Source organism: Lipotes vexillifer, unplaced genomic scaffold (assembly GCF_000442215.2).
Source record: "Lipotes vexillifer unplaced genomic scaffold, Lipotes_vexillifer_v1.1 scaffold543, whole genome shotgun sequence".
In the NCBI taxonomy this organism is placed as follows: Eukaryota; Metazoa; Chordata; class Mammalia; order Artiodactyla; family Lipotidae; genus Lipotes; species Lipotes vexillifer.
In genome coordinates, this window is record NW_006799055.1 from 2,611,434 (window position 1) to 2,631,811 (window position 20,378).

The following is a 20,378-nucleotide window of genomic DNA, read 5'->3' on the forward strand; positions in this document are numbered from 1 at the left end:
CACACCCCAGTCCCTGGCTCAGCGCGGAGCACGGTAGGGCGTGTAGGCTCTGCACTCTGCGGCCAGAGAAGGCGGCGTAGTGGGGAAGGTCGCTGAGTGATCTGGGATTTCTTCTTTTCCAATTTACCATTTACTAGGCTCCACGGCATAAGACTCCTGAAAGAAGTAGATACATTTTCTTACTGAAGAGCCGCAGTTCCAAGTACAGGTTATGAGAGGCTTCAGTGTAAGGAAGTGCAGAGTGGAGGGCTCTGGAAAATCAGCCACTGTTGACCGTGCCCAGCGCGATGCAGGGAAGGGTAAACCAGATGCGTTCCCTGCTTCACAGAACTTACCGTCTGAGAGAAACGGTAATAAGATAATCACAAAATTATAATCGTGGAAAGATGAACTGTTCTGTGGACGCACTTTAACTCTGAGCTCAACAAGCAAATAGCGGGGGACGGGGGAAAGGGTGGGGGTTGACCAGGGGAGAGCTGGCGTAGTCTGGGAGGTAATCAAAAGAACGCCCTGAGAAAGACCCCGCTAGACAGGAATGGAGTTTCCTAAACCAAGGGGAAGAGCACTTCAAGATCGGAAAGGCCGGGGGGTTTAGGCATAAAGGAAGTTTGGAATGGAGTGAGGCCAGAAAGGTGCGAAGGACCTTTTGGCCTCCTGAAAGCTCTTGGTCTTTAATCTTCAGGCAGTTTTAAGGTGGGCGGGCGCTGGGTGCGGGGACAACACCAGCGTTGCAGAGGGGAGAACTGATTGCAGAGCTCATGGTGTAACAGCCTAGTTAGGAGACTGATGGGAATCCAAAGGAGAGATGGAAGATGTCTTAAACTAGGGTAGTGGCAGTGGATATGGAGAGAAGTAGGTGGATTTATGGTGTTCGGAAGTAACACTGAGGAGGCTTGGTGTTGGATTAGCTGTGAGAGTGGGAGAGCAGAAGTGGACAAGACGACGTGGCTCTGGACGGACTGAGATGCTGGTCACTGAGATAGGGAGTTCTGGAAGGTGAGATGACCGTTTAGAAAATTAATATACAGGAATAAGTACAACTTTTAATATTGAATCTTGAGCTCAGGATTTAAGAGCTTTTCAAAAGATGTTTTGTGGATGGTTAACTTATTTCAATAAAATAACTAAAAAATAAAGTAAATTTAAAATTTTATGGCTAAAGAAATGTGGTTAAGTAATTGGCCAAGATATATGTTAGCTTTTTCCAGTGTTTTAATCAGTGTTCTAGCTCGTCAACAGCTCGTCAGTGTGGAGAGTACTTTGTACAAAACCAGGGCCAGTGGACAGCAACCTGAAGGCTTGGTGACAGCAGTGCTCACCCTGGGCTGGAATGGGGCAGGTGGGGCACTGGGCAGGGCAGCAGGCAGAAGGATTTACTGAAACTCCTTTGGAAGGCGTGAGAGAGAGAGAGAGGATTCTTAAAGTCATCGGAATTGGAAAAATTAATTTCACAAATATTTAGTCCACTAGAATCCATGTACCTTTTGATTCAACCTCCCTGGAAAGAATAGATATTAATATACAGTGTCAGCTATGTAGGAAAGAAAAGCAGGGAGTGAACAAATAATAGAAGTTATTTTCATCTCTTCAGTTGATAGGAGTTTGGTAACAAAGGTGTTGTCAAATTATGTGCGTAAGATTTGTACATTTCATTGTATGTAAATTTTGCCTCAAAATGAAAAGAATTGTAAATGAATATTGAACTCTGGTTAGTGATATGCATGCTGAAGTGTTTGAGGATGAAGTGTACGAGTGTCTGCAGCTTACTTTGAAATGTATCAAACCATAAATAAAATGGATGGAAAGAGGAAAAAATAGATGGATAAACCAAGGAGAGCAACAGTAGAATCTGGGTGAATGAGTATTGGGGTGTTGACTCTCCAATCTTTCAACTTTTCTGAACGTTTAAACATTTTCATAATAAAAGTTGGGGAAAGTAGTCCTATAATAGGGAAGAACCTTTGTATTCTAGTTAATCACTAAAGGGATGTTGCCTATAAGCTTAAACTATACATAATGGCCCATCTCTGGGAACCCTGCCTCCAAGGCAAAATAAAGGCCTGGAAGCTAAAATACCTTGTTCAGATCACAGAAAATATCCGGACCAGGCCCACCTGTGAATGGCTGCAGGGAGGAAGAAATAACACATCCCTTGCAGAGTCTGGCCGGAACCAGGACTTTACTCCCTCCCCTTTTAGTATAAAAGAAGCCTGAATTCTAACTCGGGGAAGGTGGTTCTTTGGGACATGAGTCCAGCATTTTTTCGGTCTGCTGCTTTCCAAATAAAGTCACTGTTCCTTGTCCCAGCAACTCATCTCTCGATTTATTGGCCTGTCATGTGGCGAGCAGCACGAGCTGGACTTGGTAACAGTCCTCAAAGAAAAGCCTGAATTAACTCGGGGAAGGTGGTTCTTTGGGACATGAGTCCAGCATTTTTTCGGTCTGCTGCTTTCCAAATAAAGTCACTGTTCCTTGTCCCAGCAACTCATCTCTCGATTTATTGGCCTGTCATGTGGCGAGCAGCACGAGCTGGACTTGGTAACAGTCCTCAAAGAATGTGGTTCCTTTCAGACCACTGAAGACTAATGTGAAAATATAAAGGATGCAGCCCTAAGCTCACCTGAAAACCACAGCATATGGAAGTACCACATATTTATTTCAGAATTGCCCACTTTATGGCTTAATGTTTAAATTATTTCCAGTTCTTATTGTAATATGTGGGTCAAACACTAAAATTACTCTGTTGTGTACATCTGGAATAATGTAATTGACATTTTTTTCTTACATCATCCTGGGACAGCTAGGATGATGCTGAAGAGGTCCAAGAAGAGGAGTGAGGATGGAAAGTAGCAGGAGTTGCAGGAGAGGAACCACAGCCCAGAGGAGAGAGGGACTCTGGGGACATTTGTCAGTTTGTCCTCCAGTGCTTAGAGGATGTGGAGTTTTTCAATGATCCAATCTCAAGTAAGTAAAGAACAACGAAGAAAAAGAAATCCTGTTTCTTTCTAGAATATGGAGTTAGCTACTGAACTAAAACTACCAAGAGATGCAGCTCATACAACACAGCGTGATTTCAATAAGGTCTGAGTAATCATGGAATCAGAAATGGATATCTCATATTATTAAATTGTGCATTTTAAGTAACTGGCTTTAAGATAACTGGCTTTTAAAATATTTTTGGATGTCTCAGAAATGACAGTTGTGGAGGTAAGGGTAGGAACACTCACGTATTTTGTCAGCTCACTTGTCATTTAAACCGTACAGAAGCTGTGAGTTGCATATTAAGTGAAGAGGTTTGCTTTTCATGATTCCTAGTAAGTGCTTATTTTGACTTAGATTTGGTTCATTCAGTCTGTATATATTTGACAGAGGTATCAAAGACATCTCATCAGAGAAATTGGCTCCCTATTTTGCATCAGCCTGGAAAGGTTAAGGGTAACCCCAGACATCCCAGCTTAAATTACTTGAACCCACTTACATTATAATGTTTTATTACTCATTTTCTTAACGTCACCTTTTTCTGGAGGGTCCCAACCCAGTGGTTGTTAACAGGAGCAGGGTGAGGAAACATCTTGTATTTTGAAAAAGCATCCCCAGTTGATGCTGGTAGGCTCCCATTTTCTGAGAACCACTTCTCTAAAATAGAGAACTTGTGTTAACTTTTAGTTGTTTTGGTTAACAACAAATTGTTCACATAGTACCTTAAACTGAAACCATCACCATTTATGATGGTAAAACACTTTTAGACTTGATTTGATGAAAACCAGATGGAGAAAAAAAGGCAATTTGCATTAAAAAAAAAATCCCATTAAGTTTGTAAAGTTCCTTACACATAGGCTCCACTTAGACATAAACTTACAACTAATGAAGGGAATTTTTTTTAAGATATATAAAGTCAGAGTGCCCATTTATTAAATTATAGTAAATGTACAACTTACACAGACTGGGATAGTCATATTGGCATGACTAGTGAACTTTTTCCTCCCTGTAGCTTGTTGATTCTTTTTAAAAAAAACTTTTCAATTATGAAAAAAAAATTAAAACACATAGAAAAGTTGAAAGATTAATAACTAAATCCTCATATAACCATAACCTAGATTCTGCAGATTTCGCTGTAATTACATTTACATTTTCTGCCGAACCATTTTAAAGTAAGCCGCAGATGTCATGACATGCTCCCTAAGGAGTTCCTAAGGATGCCATTTTCACAGTTGAGAAAACTAACAATACTTCTCTGATAGTATCTAATCCATCACGAATCTAGCCCATATGCAGATATTTCTCCCTTTACCCCCATGTGTCTTTTTGGTTGCTTTTTTTCTCAAACACGCTGAATTTTATGATTATGTCTCCATAGTCTTTTAATTTTTTAATTAATTAATTAATTAATTAATTTTTGGCTGTTTTTGGTTCTTCGTTGCTGTGCGTGGACTTTCTCTAGCTGCGGTGAGCGGGGGCTGCTCTTTGTTGCGGCGCGTGGGCTTCTCATTGCAGTGGCTTCTCTTGTTGCAGAGCACAGGCTCCAGTAGTTGTGGCTTGCGGGCTCAGTAGTTGTGGCATGTGGGCTGAGTCGTTGTGGCTCACGGGCTCTAGAGCGCAGGCTCAGTAGTTGTGGCGCATGGGCTTAGTTGCTCTGCGGCATGTCGGATCCTCCTGGACCAGGGCTCGAACCCATGTCCCCTGCATTGGCAGGCAGATTCTTAACCACTGCGCCACCAGGGAAGTCCCATATGTCTCCACAGTCTTTTAATTCAAGTTCCCAGGAACACTGACTTTTCTTATTTTAAGACTTGAGGCCAGTGGTTTTGTCCCACAGTCTGGACTTGTCAGGCTGTTTCCTTGTAGTATCATCTCATTCGTTCCTCTCTAGTTTGGCCTTTGTATCCTTGGAAACTAGAAGCTAAGTCTAGAGGCTTGACGCGGTTCAGGTTTAATCTTTTTGGCAGGACCGCTTCATGGAAGGACCATCCATCACGTGAAGAGGTGAGTGTTAGACTGTCAGGATGCTGAGTCTGACCTCTGTTACGGGGTGACGGCCAGAGTGCACATTTCCCACTTCAGTCTGGAAGTATTCTTTGGGTCACCCTTTGGCACCACTTGAATACCTTGTTTCCTCATCAGCTTTTTACCTAATGATTTTTGCATCCATCTTTGCCTGAGTCAGTGATTTGATCGGAGGTGGCAAAATGGTGGTTTTCAAATTACTTTTACTTTTCTTCTCCATGTAGTAGCTGGCATTCTCCTCTAAAGAACGCTTTTCTTCATCAATTCGGGGTGATTACAGTTCTTCTTAAAAAGGTAGGATAAATGCTTAGTTCCTTTTCCATGACCGATTTCCAGAGTAAGGAGTCAGAGTAGCAGTCACATACAGTTGTGGCTAACTATCTTTCTTTTTCATAGATTTTTGCATATTCGGTGTGTTGAAATGAATTTCGGTCACTGATGTTTAAATTATCACACATTTGGCCCGTGGGAGTCTCTTCATGCGATGAAACTGTAAATGAAATGTAAACAGAATGGTAATACTATCAGGGAAAACTGAAGACTGGATATCTGAACATATAGAGGAGTGATTATCAGTTGGGATGTGTTACTGTGTTTATTCAAAAGATACAGGAGTCCTCAGCTCTTACTGGAGTGTTTACTGATGACACAGGATTTACTCGGAAGAGTAGTTCACAGATGCTGGGGTCCCGGGAGTAGTTGCTGATGGAGAGAAAGCCTGTTGGACCACATGCTGCAAATCAAGGAGCTAAGTGATGGGTGCTTAGGCCTTTATTTTGCTGTTTTTTCTGTACATGCTTGAGAATTTTCCTAATAAGAAGTTTCTCAATTACTTGAATTTATGTTGATGTTTCTGATTCAAATTTCATATCACAGGTTTTTCCCTAACTCTGTTATTTATATTTTTATCTATGAAAAGCCTACTTTGAAGAAACAGGTATATCTTCCTCTTTGCTGATCCAAAGCCAAAATTTAGCTAGTGTTGAAGCATAATTGCTGTGTAAGTCAAGAAAATTTAAAGCCTTTTAAAATTTGAATAATAGCAAAGAACCTTTAAAAAAGTAAACAACAATCATTTTAAATTATTACATTAATAATTATATATTATAGTTATATAATTATCATATATACTTATATAATATTATTTCATATTTTATAATTTATAATTTTATAAATTTTATAATTCATAAATTATAATTTATATAAAGTATATAGTGTATAAGTTTTATATAATTATATATCATAATATAAAAATATAATTATATAATAATTGTATATTAATATATTATATTCAATTATTGTTATTATAATAATTTTTCTACTCTTACCCTTTCCTCTTCTTGGAAAGTGTTTTTAAAGCTTTAAAAAAAATCTACATTATCTTTCTGAAATAGTTATTTTGTAAACAAATAGAATTTATTAGTATAAAAAAATACTTCCTCTTTACAAAAAATTAGAGAGGGCTTCCCTGGTGGCGCAGTGGTTGAGAGTCCGCCTGCCGATGCAGGGGACGTGGGTTCGTGCCCCGGTCCGGGAAGATCCCACGTGCCGCGGAGCGGCTGGGCCCGTGAGCCATGGCCTCTGAGCCTGCGCGTCTGGAGCCCGCGCTCCGCAACGGGAGAGGCCGCAGCAGTGAGAGGCCCGCGGACCGCAAAAAAAAAAAAAAAAAGAAATTGGAAAAAATAATGGTAATTAGGAAGAATAGGGGAAAGAAAATTACTGTGTCTTCAACCTTAAGGAAACCTCAGGGTTCTTCTTCAATTCCTTTTCATCTTTCTCCTGTGCCTAGTTTGTTTATTCGCTTCCTTGTTTTACAAAATCCTACCTATTGAATAGTATTTTCTATGTAACGTGTTGATAGTTCATTACTCAGGGCACACTAGCTTTCGTCTGGAACTGCTAGTTTCATCCTAACTCAGAGTGAACTTTGGGACTTGCTGCTGCTGCTCTTTTTCTGAGGATAATGGAAAAGTCTTCTCCAGCGTCTTCAGACTTTTCTGTTTGGTTTGACGGCTTCCGCCATGTGGCAACAAGTATCTGAGTGTCTGTTATTGAACAGTAAGTATCTCAGCTATTTAAAACCCAGTTCAGTCCCACTGTGGAGCCTTTACAGCATCTGCATCCCCAGTTAATGACTGTCAGGTAACCCATTCATTGTGGATGAAGCATCTGGCCGTAGATCTCACTGAGGTTGGTGGACATTTGAAATGCCAGCTGGGAATTTTTTTTTTTTTTTTTGTAAAGCATGGATCATTTTATTCAAGGTTTATTCATAAATCTGACAATATCTTCTCACGATACTATAGAAAAGCACCAGAAGAAAACTGATACAGCGGTATGACTGAATACTCCTGGAAAAAAGGGCCCCAGCTTTTGAATAAAGGAAGAAAATATACGGAGGAAAGTTCAATATCTCTAGAATAAAAAGAGCACTCTTACAGCGCATCTGCGTTGGGGGGCGCTGATGCACCTGACGACGTGGAGATTTGGCCCCAGATGCCGCCTGCCTCCTGGCGGTTTCCTTGGGCTCACGCAGTCATTCAGCACGTACGGTCAGCCCTCCGTATCCACAGGTTCCACATCCGTGGCTGCAACCAACCATGACTGAAAATACTCGAAAAAGAAAAAATTGCCAGAAAGTTCCAAAAAGCGACTGTGCCAGGCAACTATTTATATATCATTTCCATCGTATTAGGTATTATAAGTAATCTAGAGATGATTCAAAGTGTACAGGAGGGTGTGCATAGGTTACGTGCGAACACTACAGCTTTTTATATAAGGGACTTGAGCATCCTCGGAGTTTGGCGTCCGTGCCAGGTGTCCTGAAACCGGTCCTGCGTGGATACCGAGGACGGCTGTATGTACTGAGACAGGCTGTAGGCGCTAGTGTGGGGAGCACAGCAGTGAACGAAGTAGACAAGTGACGTTTTCTCATGAAGCTTACATTCCAGTGGGGAAAGACTGTGAGTGTTCGTGTGTAGATCAGTGTATGTCGGCAGTGAATCTCTTTAAAAGGCAAGGTCGTGGGTTTGAAAGGATGGGATGTGCCGTTGACAGAGTGGACAGGGAAGGCCTCGCCGAGAAGTAAATGAACTGGCATCGTCTGAGGGAGAGGATCCCACCCAGGGCGGGGGCTGGGGGGAGGGCGCGCCCGGTGTTTACAGGAATGGCAAGGAGGCCCGTGCGTTTGGGACAGGGAGCGCAGGAAGCGGGGCGGGTGCTGTGGGCAGGGGTGGGTGGGGGCCTGGTCCCGGGGGCTCTGCAGCAAGGTGGGGGCCGCGGAGGGCTGTGGGCAGAGGAGCACCGCGGCCTGACTTCCATGTTTTAAGGGGCAGGGGCAGCAGCGGGGAGGGCGGTCAGGAGGCTGGGACCTGATCCAGGTGAGAGATGAGGGCGCGTCAGGGGCAGGGCGCTAGACAGCAAGGGAGAAGGTGGAGTGCTTGGATCCCGCTGATTTTTAGAGGGCCAGCAATGGGATCTGCTGGAAAAGAAGGGTCAAGGGTCACTCAGCTGTTCTGGGCCTGAGCGTCAGAGGGTGTATGTGAGGACAGGACACGGGAGGACAGAGCAGGGAGCAGGGCAGGTGGAGTTCGGCTCTGGCCGTGCTGACGAGGGTGCCCGCTGGGTATCTGCGTGGAGGGGCTGGGTGAGCAGTTAACTCTGCAAGGGTGGCGTTCTGGGGGGGCTGGGGGGTTGGAGCCATAGCGACAGACCTGTGGGGGAGGGAGGTGAGAACGTGCGCCTCCCATCATTTTCCATAGTTTGCTGTTCATTCCCCCAACCCATGTCACTGGTCGACGATGGGCGTTGGTGGTGGTGACGGGTAGGAGGGATTGGTTACCCAGCCCAGTGGGATCAGAGCTGGACCAAAGGGAGCTTCCAGTCTGAACAGACGCCCCAGGTGATGCTCGAGCAGGTGCCCCAGGGAGCCTTCTCTGAGAAGCGCCGTCTAAGGCACCACATCCTCTTCTCTCATTGACGAGCTGCACACACCTACCTCTCTGAGTCCTTGTTTCTCTCGTGTTTCTCAGCAAACCCTAGATGAGATGAACGGGTCCTCTCATCACTCCCTCAGACACTTCTCAGGTCTACCTGTCATGTGGATGGTAGGAGGGACACTTATTATGGTGGACAAGCAACTAAAAAATCAAAATGCCCCTTCTAAGTGCAGCGTTCATAGCCATGAAGTCAGACCACACGCGCCTGACGCTTTAGCTCACCTTTGGCAGCAATGCACCACCTGCCTTGTGAGTGATGGATGTAGTTCATGAGGCCACTTTAATGTCAGGGCATTTCCTTTCTGAGAGTCCCAGTTCATTCTTCCAGGGGGTCAGCTGTCTTCCTGGAGGGTCCACTTTCCCATAACAGTGTTCGTACCTTTTGTAGACCATCAGATGTATTGATAAGTTGTTCATTACGTTCATGAAGAGGTGTTTGTGAGTCACCAGGGATTCAATATTCTGCATCGTCCTAAATAAAGCCTCAGGGTGATATCTGCTTTTGGAGCTGGCACTGTGAGATCCATGGGGAACGGAGTCAACTAAAATAACTTTTAAGTTTCCTGTGCATGGACCTGCAGTGTTCACAGGTGAGGTTCCCACAGGCTCACACACGCGCTCCATGTTCCACAGCACCGACCCATGGGAATGAGTGATCGGACTTCAGTGAGCTTTTCTCCCTGCTTTTTAGGATGGCTGCTCTTTTTCTAAAGAGGTTAACGTTACAAACTATAAAAACGGAAAATACTTGCATTAGAAGACCTTTGGGTAAATACGTCGTACAGAAGACGGCGCTGGCGGAACCATCCCACATTGCCTCTGCCCCAAGACCGTCCTGCCTCATTCATGCAGAAGCTTTTAGTACTGAAGACACCCAGGACAAGAGAGAGAAGAAAAAAAAGAATGAAACAGCTTTTTGTAACGTTGGAAGAAAAATTAACGAGCGCATCATTCAGGTGCTGGATGAGAAGGGCAACGACCTGGGCCCCATGCACCGAGCGAACGTGATCAGGCTCATGGCCGAGCAGGACCTGCGGCTGGTGCTGAAGGACCCCGGCGCCCAGCCCCCGCAGTACCAGCTCATGACGGGCACGCAGATCTACCAGGAGCGGCTCCGGCTCAGAGGGATGGAGAGGGCCGAGCCCAAGCCTGGTAGGTACCTTGCTGTCTGCCCCCGAGGTCCTCAGGGCTGCAGATCCGCAGCTGAGGTCTGGGATTTGCCAGGGCCCCTGTGACAACAGGCCAGTGAGAAACTGAGACGTCCTTTCACCACCGTCTCCAGTGTCTTTTTCGTCCACTTGTTTCTATCCCTTTTCTATTTTTGCTACTCTTGTGTCTGTCATGTCTCCCTCTACACCTGTGTAAAATGAGGGGAAAACAAGGTGACCACCACCAAAATAATGGGAACCCCTTAACCGCCCCCATCAGCTGCCTGGCCTTCCACTGCACACGGGCATGATGACGTGGACAGGTGGGGCGGGCTCCTGGTCCTGTCCTGGGCCGCTCACCTGTCGGGGCGTCCTCCTCCCCTGCTCCCATCATCTCTAAGGGGCGGGGGTGGTGTGCAGTTAATCACAAGGAAGCGCTCCCTAACTCTGAAGTGATTCCTGGAGTGTGCCCCATGCCCGTTTCGTCACAATAAGGGTAGGAACGCTCACGTGATGTGCCAGCGCACTTGTCATTTAAACCGTACAGAAGCCGTGAGTTGGATATTAAGTGAAGAGGTTTGCTTTTCCTGATTCCTAGTAAGTGCTGATCATTATGGAAAACACACTGGGACAGAGGTCAGAAGGCTGGCTCCAGAGCTGCACAGTAAGGCCACGTGTCAGTTTTCTGACACCACATTTAACAACAGAGATGTTGACTGGAAAACAAAAACTATCCACAAAAGGCCAGCTAGGGTGATAAGGACATCAAACTGTGTCACGTTTAAAACAAAAAGGTGAACAGCCTGAGAAGCTTGGTTCAGAGATGGCTGAAGGGCTGACAGAGAACTCAGACCAGCTGGTAGGAGCTGTAAGGAAGCAAAGAGGTGTTAATAAAAGAACTCCTTTTTAGAAAAAATTACTTTTATTTAAAGAAGAAAAAATATAAGAAGAAAAGAAAGCCTAAAGAAAAAAATATAATAAACACCTGTTACCCACCATCCAAAATAAGAATAAGGATTAACTGGTTCCTTTTAAAGGACCACTTCTTTGTTCTTTCATGAGACAATGGTAACGATAAACGGAAGCATTCCATATTGAAATACTCTTAATTGGCAGGTAAAAAATTGGTGTTTTACCTGTGTCTGTCTCCCGTGTTTAAATGTTTACTGGCGTGTGAAACTACCGGACAGGAGGACTTTTAGGGCCCCCAAAGCAATGTAGACTTAGGACGAGCATGTGGTGAAGCATAGACCTCACACAGACTAGAGCCAAGTCTCACTCTTTCAAACCAGGACCCACCCTGACAAAGGAACTGACTTTTTCTTCAAATATTGGACAACATGATTTGGACACAAAGAGTAAACAGATTCAGCAGTGGATCAAGAAAAAGTACAAAGTTCAAATTACAATAAAGAAAGGGAAGACCACAGAAGAGCCAGAAAACAAAATGGTAAGTAAAAGCAGGTGTGACTGACTGCTTGTGTGGTTTTGTTTTCTTTCTGATCTTAAAAATACAACTGTAGAAAATCTGGGGAACGTAAAGTCAAAGAAAAGTACCTACTACTACCCAATGACGGTAGTAGCTTTCCGATTTGTTTTTCAAAATGCAAAATGTACACGTTACTTTTTCCATCGTAGCATAAATACTTCCCCACATGAAAACACTCTAGTTCACAGGGCTTCCCTGGTGGTGCAGTGGTTAATAATCCGCCTGCCAATGCAGGGGACACGGGTTCGAGCCCTGGCCAGGAAGATCCCACATGCCGCGGAGCAGCTAAGCCCGTGCACCACAACTACTGAGCCTGCGCTCTAGAGCCCACGAGCTACAACTACTGAAGCCCGCACACCTAGAGCCCGTGCTCCGCAACAAGAGAAGCCACCGCAATGGGAAGCCCGCGCACTGCAACAAAGAGTAGCCCCCACAACTAGAGAAAGCCCGCGTGCAGCAGCAAAGACCCAATGCAAAACTAAAAATAAATTTATAAAAGAAAAACTCTTTTATAACTTACAGGCTATATGCTATTCTGTTTTACAAATTCTAGAGGATCCAACACTTAAATAGGAAAGTTAGAAACTTTACGGGTTCATCTTCTAAAGTCTGTTTCCTCTTTATAAAGGCCTATAAGCAGCATTCCATATAAAGTCAAGTTGTCTTCCAGAAAGTGTCTATCAATCAGTTTACAGTCCCAGGATAAGTCTGTGGACTATCTACTTTGCTTTTGGAGTTAGACAACTTGCAGCATCTTAAAGGCAGCATTTATTCCAGCGGTTTTCAACCTTAGTTCCACGTTAGAATGACTCAGGCCTAGGGCCCGGCCCAGCCCAGCTGATCCAGAATCTCTAGAACTGAGTTGTTTGAATTTTTCTAACCACCCCAATGACTCTGTGAATGAGTGCTGGGAACGGCACTGGGCTGACAACCTGGGGGGGGAAGGAGGGGTTCTGCCAGTGCCCAGACCCACTGCTTTGCACTTTTTTCGAGAGGGTGGTCTGGGCCAAACATAGCCCTTCAGTGCCACGACGGGATTTAAAACTATCAAGCTTTTAGTGCATTAGCCTAGTTACATGGAGTTTGTATAACTGCCTGCTTATTGTACAGGTTTCAGTCAACTTAACCAGGTATGTACCATTCGATTCAGCAAATCCCTTAAATAGCAGCAATTCAAGCATGCTGGTTTTTATGTGTATTAGAGCATTAACACGGGGAAGAATCAAAGATGTTGGTTTTAAATTCATCTTTGGCTGTTTTCCTTTTCTAGGAGGAGATATGTAATCAAATACTCCAGACTATGCCTGGAATAGCTACCTTCTCATCCAGGCCACAGCCCATTAGAGGGGGAAAGGCTGTGATGTGTGTGCTTCGTCCCTTGAGCCAAAAGGAAGAGAATGCGTGCAGATCAGCTCTGGGGACCCAGAAAGGAGACGCTCTGAACAGAGGAAATGGAAACGACGGAGCATCCAATGCTCTGCACCAGTGATTTTAATAAAAACATGCTTCTGAGAGAAAATAACTGAGCTGGCTGGTCTGCGGTCCTTCAAACAAAGCACTCTGGTGTGTAGCTGGGGCCAGCGTTGCCACGGCGGAGGGCACCTTGCCTTTAGTGCAGTTCAGAAGGCAGTGCAGTCTCCCCGTTTCTGGGCAAAGACACCCCCTGGTCCTGTGTCCTTTTAGGAGGGATGTACCCACTGAGCCGAGAGGCCAGACTCCGTTTTTCATGAGACGGTCTCACCTTTGGGAATAAGGAAGACAGATTACAGGCAGGCCTCTATATCTGTGGGTCAACCAACAGCTGATCAAAAATATTTTAAAAAAAGAAAAATCCAGAAAGTTCCAAAAAGTAAAATTTGAATTTACCGTGTGCCAACAATTTACATAGCATTTTCATTGTATTAGGTATTGTAAGTAACAGAGAGATGATGTAAGGTATATGGAAGATGTGCGGAGGTTGCAAATACAGCTGACCCTTGAACTTGGGGGGGGCGGTTAGGCACGTGGACACCTGAGCAGTCAAAAATCCTCATATAACTTTACTTGGGCACCTGCGGACTTTGGTATCCTGGGGGTTCCTGGAACCAATTCCCCATGGATACCAAGGGACAACTGGAACTCGAATTCAAAATCCAAACTACTGGAATCGTATACATATCAGGTATACAACTATTGCAGTATATACAACAACAGAACTGTCGTAAAGGAAGAAAGTGAAATCCACACAATTGCTCTGTATAGTAGTACAGACTCACACAGTAATAAGTAATTGAAAATATGCTAAATAGATTGCATCTAGTTTAAGCCAATTTATGTTTTAAAATTAACAGCTTGCTAAGTCTCAACTTACTTTAAGCTTCATCTTTTTCTTGTCAGGGTCATGCACAACGGCATGCCTGCTGAGGCTCTGCTACAATGAAGGAAAAAGAAAGACAGTTTTATTTGTAAAACACTGCCACTTGGTATTTGGTGTCTGCTAATATGAAAACCCCATGAGTCAATTTAAATAAATGGACAGCCTTCTTTCTGTTACATTCTGTTGAGGGATCTGACTTCTACCACTGGAGCAGAACTGTTCCTTAAATCTTGGACTAAAATCACTGCCTTTTCCAAGGACCCAGGTTAGGAATGTATACATTTTCACCACGTGTGCCTGTGGCTTCCTAGTTCTTTCATAGTAAGGGGTTTGGGGGGCCAGTTCTGAAAACCCTTCCGAGCTGAAGGAGGCTCTTCTAACTGAATCTGTGTCATCAGCATCGCCAAACACCAGTGGAAAATCTGACCCAAGTCCTGCTGTCCTCAGCACGAACAATGACCACCAGCAGTTCCGTGGTTTTCTCACGGTCTGGGCTGTGCTAAGCCAGCCTCACCCCCACTTCAGTCTCTACCACTGTTCACACGAGCGTCTGTGAGAGCATCAACTGGGCGTGGGTCCTCGGAGCCGCACGGGCCCCTCCACCTGGGGTCACGGTCTCCAAGTCTAGACCAGTGTCCTGAAGCTCTAAGGTCCCCCATGTCCTTGTCTCTTGCTCCCCTTCTCAATCCCCAGATGATGGCAGCCCAGAAGGACACCCCAAATATCAACAGACTCATAAATAATAAGCATATGGTACCAGAGGCCACTGGGTCTCAAATTCCGTCACGTAAGAATCACCTGCAAAGTTCGTTAAAACAAAAATGACTGGGCCCATCCCCCAAACTTCTGATTCAGTGGGTCTGGATGTGCATTTCTCGCAAGTTCCCTGGCGATGCTGAGGGCCAGACTTTGAGCACAGCACTGGCAGGGGCGAATCTGTCTGCTCGCAGAGTTTGGTGAAGAACCACTCCTGCTGGAGCAGAAGTGAAGGGCCCGAGTCCCCCGCAGCCTCCCCATCTGCCGCCTGGGGCCAGGCTCCCTGGAGCCCAGCAGCCCCCAAGGACTGCGCCTGGGCGGGGTGCTCACCTTCATGGCAAATGTCTTGCCGCAGCCAGCGTGCTCACACACAAACGGGCGCTGCTCCTCGTGGAACGAGAGGATGTGGCTCTGGAGGTTGAACACAGTGGTGTAGGTGCGGCCGCAGCCTTCCCTGGGGCACCGACACACGTTCCTCTCCGGCGCGTGAATTCTCATATGCTGCTTCAGGAAATCCTTGCGCTTAAATGTCTTCTGGCACACGTCACATGTTATGTCCTCTGCGGGAGCAGACTAGCAAACTGAGCCCACTTCCCAGGTGTTACCATACAGGAAAAACTAATATGGAATGTATCAAGCGACATATTCGATGCCCCAAACCTTATGATGACACATAGGTTAGAAATCTGGGAGAAAACTAACTCCAGTTTTTACTGCTTGAAAGTGTGCCTCAATTTTTCCAAGTTCCTACATGACATGAAGTCCCTGTTTTTGTCTGCAAGCAGCAGGGGTTCTCCACCTGGGGGTGCAGCAAGGGGAGGGAGTTAAACGGACCAGTTTTCTTCTGTGTCCCCCAACACACAGGGCACGCGCTTCCCACACTGCCCCGCAGACATCAGCCAGTGCCTCCCCGGAGTCCTCACCTGCCCGAGCCTTTAAAATGTGCACAGGCCTCGGCCCAGGACCACGGATCTCTGCTCACGTGTCAAACAGCTGAGGTACCCTGCACTTACCAGACATACTATAGAAACTCTGTATTTTCAAGTGCACATTTAATGTTTCACCCTTTAAAAGCACTCCATCAGTTCCACAGGGGCAGATATTTATATCATGCCCCGCATGCCTGCCTTACCTTTATGGGCTTCTCTCACATGTTTCAGAAGCTCTGTCCATGTTTTTGCCACAAAAGAACATTCTTTCTGACACATATAGCCTATTTCAAAAAAAAAAAACACAGATTGGTGCATTGCCTTTTGTGAATACTTGGCATAAATACCAGTCATAATTAGATTGAAAGGAAAATAATTATCATAAAAATCAAGCAAATTATCAAAAAAAATGAAAACTAAGAAAAGTTTATTTTACAGTAAAACCAAACAACTGCATGTCAAGGTCCTCCATATAGGCTCTCCCTTCAGCAGGGCTTCAGGAAGAGGCCCTCCCTCTCCTGATCTCACATGGGCCACGAACTCCCAGCTGCTGTGATGCGCCTCCCAACCCCGCCTCCATGGCTCAAGGCCCCTTTCCCCTCCCCCTGCTTTACCTTTGCCTCTTTTTTAACTCATCCCTTTGCCCTGGATAAACCACCAAGGATAACCGTGCCCACCCCCAGCTTCCTGTAGTGTCAATATCTTGTAAATTTCACGCTGCCAAAAAGAACTAGGAAGAAGCAGCTAAGGGAAAAAAGAAAACAAGATTCCAGAGAAAAACTCTGTGCACAAAAATGGACACTGTGCAAAGCACTTGAACTGGATTAGTCAGTGTAACAGTCAGCCTGAGCTTCACCCAATTAAATACCAGATAGAAACTAAAAGACTCAACTACTAGTCTCTTGTGTTTAAAAAAAAAAGGGGACTTTCCTGGCGACGCAGTGGTTAAGAATCCACCTGCCAATACAGGGGAGACAAGTTTGAGCCCTGGTCCAGGAAGATCCACAGGCCGCAGAGCAACCAAGCCTGTGCGCCACAACTACTGAGCCTGTGCTCTAGAGCCCACGAGCCACAACTACTGAGCCCATGTGCCACAACTAACGAAGCCTGCGTGCCTAGGGCCTGTGCTCCCCAACATGAGAAGCCACCGCAAGGAGAAGCCCGCGCACCGCAACAGAGTAGTCCCCGCTCGCCGCAACTAGAGAAAGCCCGCACACAGCAATGAAGACCCAACGCAGCCAAAAATAAATAAATAAATAAAAAATTTAAAAAGTCATATAAATTCTAAGGTTTGGGAAACTGGAATATGTATCAAAAATCCTTCATGGAAACAGAAGAGATTCAAGCTGTTGGCTTAATCAAGTCTTTCTGAAAAAAGTTACAATCTGATTATTCCAAAAACCTCAAACTATAATCCAAGTCCTTTGAATGCCAACAAGGAAAGGAAAGAGAAGAGGTTAAAAGCAGCTGGAGCAGCAAAGCCACGGCTGGAGTTCCAACCCTTTCACAAGGAGGAAGCATAAGCAGGCACGGCTGTAAGCAATAAATGTTAACTCACAGCAACAACAGGGAGTGGAAGGGCAGACACGACACCCAGCACCTCTTTCTTTGGTCAAGAGCATAAAACCTGAACAGGCAGATGGAGCCCCTGCCCACGCAGTTTCAGCTTCTCGGGATGACCACAGACTCGAGCAGTCAGAGAATTAAACACGCTCTACTGCTGGTGTGCCCGTCAGAGCGGGCACCAGTACGTACCCTCGTGGACCTTCCCGTGTCGCTTCAGACGGCTGGGGGAAGCAAAGTGTTTTCCACATCCTTCGTGGGTACACCTGGGTCAACAACACATGAACGTTAGCTGATCCGTTTTCAGACAGAACTGTACTTAAACAGTATGTCATCCTCATCCTGCCAAAGTCTCCTCTTCCCACAACCAAACCAGTCATAAAAATGGGATTTCAAATTCAGACCTAGTTGTAGATGAAATGCAAGTTACTTCACCAGCCTTGGGCAGAACAAACTGAGAGAAAAAAGTCATTCCTTTTTTTTTTTTTTTTTTTTTTGCTTATGTGATCAAATTAAACAGTTTTCACCTTTATACCTCTGAAAATATACCATTTTCATGGCAACAGAAAGATGGCTCCGGTAAACACCTAAGCCATCCTGAGTCATCTGCGTCTGGTTTTTCTAATGATGTTGCCATGGGATGGTGTGAAAAGAAAACACAGCAGCAGATGCATGGCCTCTGGGCGCCCCTTGTGCGCTCAGGCCACCAGCGGCACAGGAAGAGGCGGCAGAGCTGCAAGCAGGGATGGGCACTGTCATGACAACAAGTCCCAGGCAGGGGACAGCTCCGCCGCGCACAGCGCCAGCCACGGCTCGCAGGACGGCCATCAGCAGGTGCCCTTTGCAGGTGTCTTCCAACACATCCAGTCACCTCTTCCTGTTCCTCCTGAAACCCTCTCTGATGCAGGCTAAGCCCAGATACCTTTGTTCTACAGGAAAGGAATACTTAGCATCTGCATAAGGACATTTCACACCACCGAACAGGCTCTATTTGAGTAGTTAAGACATAAGCCTTCCCTTCAAGCTTAACCACAATTGTACTAATTTCACAAATTATTCTGAAACACATTAAATCTTTCTTTTAGAGAAACAAAAGTACAAACTTTTGAAATACCCCAATACATAAATGGGTATACACTGTACAACTTAACAGGAAAATGTTGATTAAGAAACTGTTTCTGAGCATTGGTATGCAACCTATGCATTTTAATCTTATCCCCACCTGAACTTTAAGAGGTTTTCACCCACGTAAAGTACCTACTTGAACGGCTTTAAGAGGTTTTCACCCACGTAAAGTACCTACTTGAACGGCGGTTCGTTGGTGTGCTGGCACTGATGGATTTTCAGCTGCTGATGCTTCTTAAAGGTCTTCTTACAACCTTCAAAACTGCACTGTTTAAGTAAAGGTTTGTTAGTCTCAAAAAAAAAATCAAGAACAGCTCGTAACAGAATCCTCTCAAGATAAAAATATCGCAGAAATTACATACTTGCTACTTTCATCCATTTAGTTACTATAAAATTCAGGAAGCTTTGAAGAGTAACACATATGAAACAGCAAAAACGTTTCATTTGGGGTCGTCTACCAATAATATACTTTAATTAGCAAAAAAGTCTGCTTTCAAAATAAACCATTATTATGATAGCTAGTGTCAAACTAAATTCAGATTTTTTTTTTTTTTTTTTTTTTTTTCCTTGCGTTATGCGGGCCTCTCACTGTCGTGGCCTCTCCCATTTGCGGAGCACAGGCTCCGGACGCGCAGGCTCAGCGGCCATGGCTCACGGGCCCAGCCGCTCCGCGGCATGTGGGATCTTCCCGAAACGGGGCACGAACCCGCGTCTCCTGCATCGGCAGGCGGACTCTCAAGCACTGCGCCACCAGGGAAGCCCCTAAATTCAGATATTTGACCAACAAAATTTGGTTGATGAAAATTTTAGACACACAGGCAATGAACATTAAAAAAATCAGAGTTTAAGCATATAAAATCATTCATACTTACCACATATTGTTTGTGCTGGTTTTCATGCTTGCGTTCAAAATGTCTCTTCAAGTTTGATTTTGTGTTGAATTTCTGATCACAGCCACTAGCTGTACAACTGTTAGGAAATTGTGTAAACCAAAATATTAACAAACCAAGGGAAGAGAAATTTTACAATGTGTACATCCTCCCACTTTATAAAAGCTAATTATTCCAAAGTATAATAAAAAATAGTCTTTAACAAATCCCAAAGTGTTAAGCCATACCACATAACGCCTCTCAATTTGACGTGATTATATGTAACGAGAGATGCATTTTCTTGTTAGGCTTCTGAAATTAAGCACAGTGTAGCAGACATTATACAGTGGACAGAGGGAAGATGAAAAACACTAGTTCCAAAAGCCTAAACCCTGCTTAGACTTAAATCATGCTTAAGTTAAACTGTTCTCAGTTTAGAATCTGATAACTTTAATTTTGCTTGAAATGTCTCTACAAACTACATTTCCAAAAAGACCTCAAACAAACAAAACAAACAAAAAAACTGGTTTCAGCTTATCATTAGAGGTAAAAAACAGATATTTACAGAACCATAAACCGTTAGGCCCTGTGACATATCACCAAGCCTGTGCAGTTCCCCTTAATGAGTGTTTCTATATCTTGACCTTGAATTATCTAAATTCTTTGTGACTTTTAATATGTGCTCTTTTTGTGATGAGTTTTCATAAGCCAGATGGATGAAGCAGGACTTCCTTTACAAGCCCTCATCTTACCCATCATTCACCGATAAACCCCGAAAAACACTCCTATCAGCCACCACGCTATCCACAGGGACTGGCAGAAAAAGGTGGAGACCAACAGTGCAGAGTGACGGGGGGAGAAATGCCCAGAGGCCCACTGGAAGGACACAAGAGGGGTGCTGGGGCAGAGACCACCCACCCCAAGTTCCAACATGTGCTATTTCTGACCGCAGGAACAAAATGCTGACTTTCAGCCGGGCTCACAGCCAACAGAAACAGAGCTTCTTCCAGCCTCCCTTGTAATGAGGCATATGGTCCCACAGCTAAGTTCTGGCCCATCCTGCTCAGCTCCCACAAGGTGTCTAAAAAGGGGGCACACCTCTTTTGCCCCTCCCTCCATCCCAGTGGCAGGGGGGGTTATT

General features: G+C 44.9%; 2 protein-coding genes across 2 annotated transcripts in view; one reads left to right on the forward strand and one right to left on the reverse strand.

The window, feature by feature from the left end:
- The first annotated feature begins 9,694 nt into the window (after positions 1-9,694).
- Positions 9,695-13,081, forward strand: MTIF3 (mitochondrial translational initiation factor 3). Its single transcript, XM_007472346.1, is given in 4 exon segments — positions 9,695-10,154; positions 11,443-11,600; positions 12,910-13,023; positions 13,025-13,081. Coding segments are annotated over 4 exon segments (789 nt in total).
- Positions 13,082-13,248: 167 nt separating this feature from the next.
- Positions 13,249-20,378, reverse strand: part of GTF3A (general transcription factor IIIA) — a 46,476-nt gene continuing 39,346 nt past the window's right edge. The window contains exons 7-13 of the mRNA XM_007471464.1: positions 19,241-19,337; positions 18,547-18,635; positions 17,436-17,509; positions 15,884-15,964; positions 15,082-15,311; positions 13,990-14,049; positions 13,249-13,380 (exon numbers count right to left, since the gene is read on the reverse strand). Of these exons, the coding sequence (XP_007471526.1) occupies positions 13,249-13,380; positions 13,990-14,049; positions 15,082-15,311; positions 15,884-15,964; positions 17,436-17,509; positions 18,547-18,635; positions 19,241-19,337 (763 nt within the window). The remainder of the gene's footprint in view (positions 13,381-13,989; positions 14,050-15,081; positions 15,312-15,883; positions 15,965-17,435; positions 17,510-18,546; positions 18,636-19,240; positions 19,338-20,378) is intronic.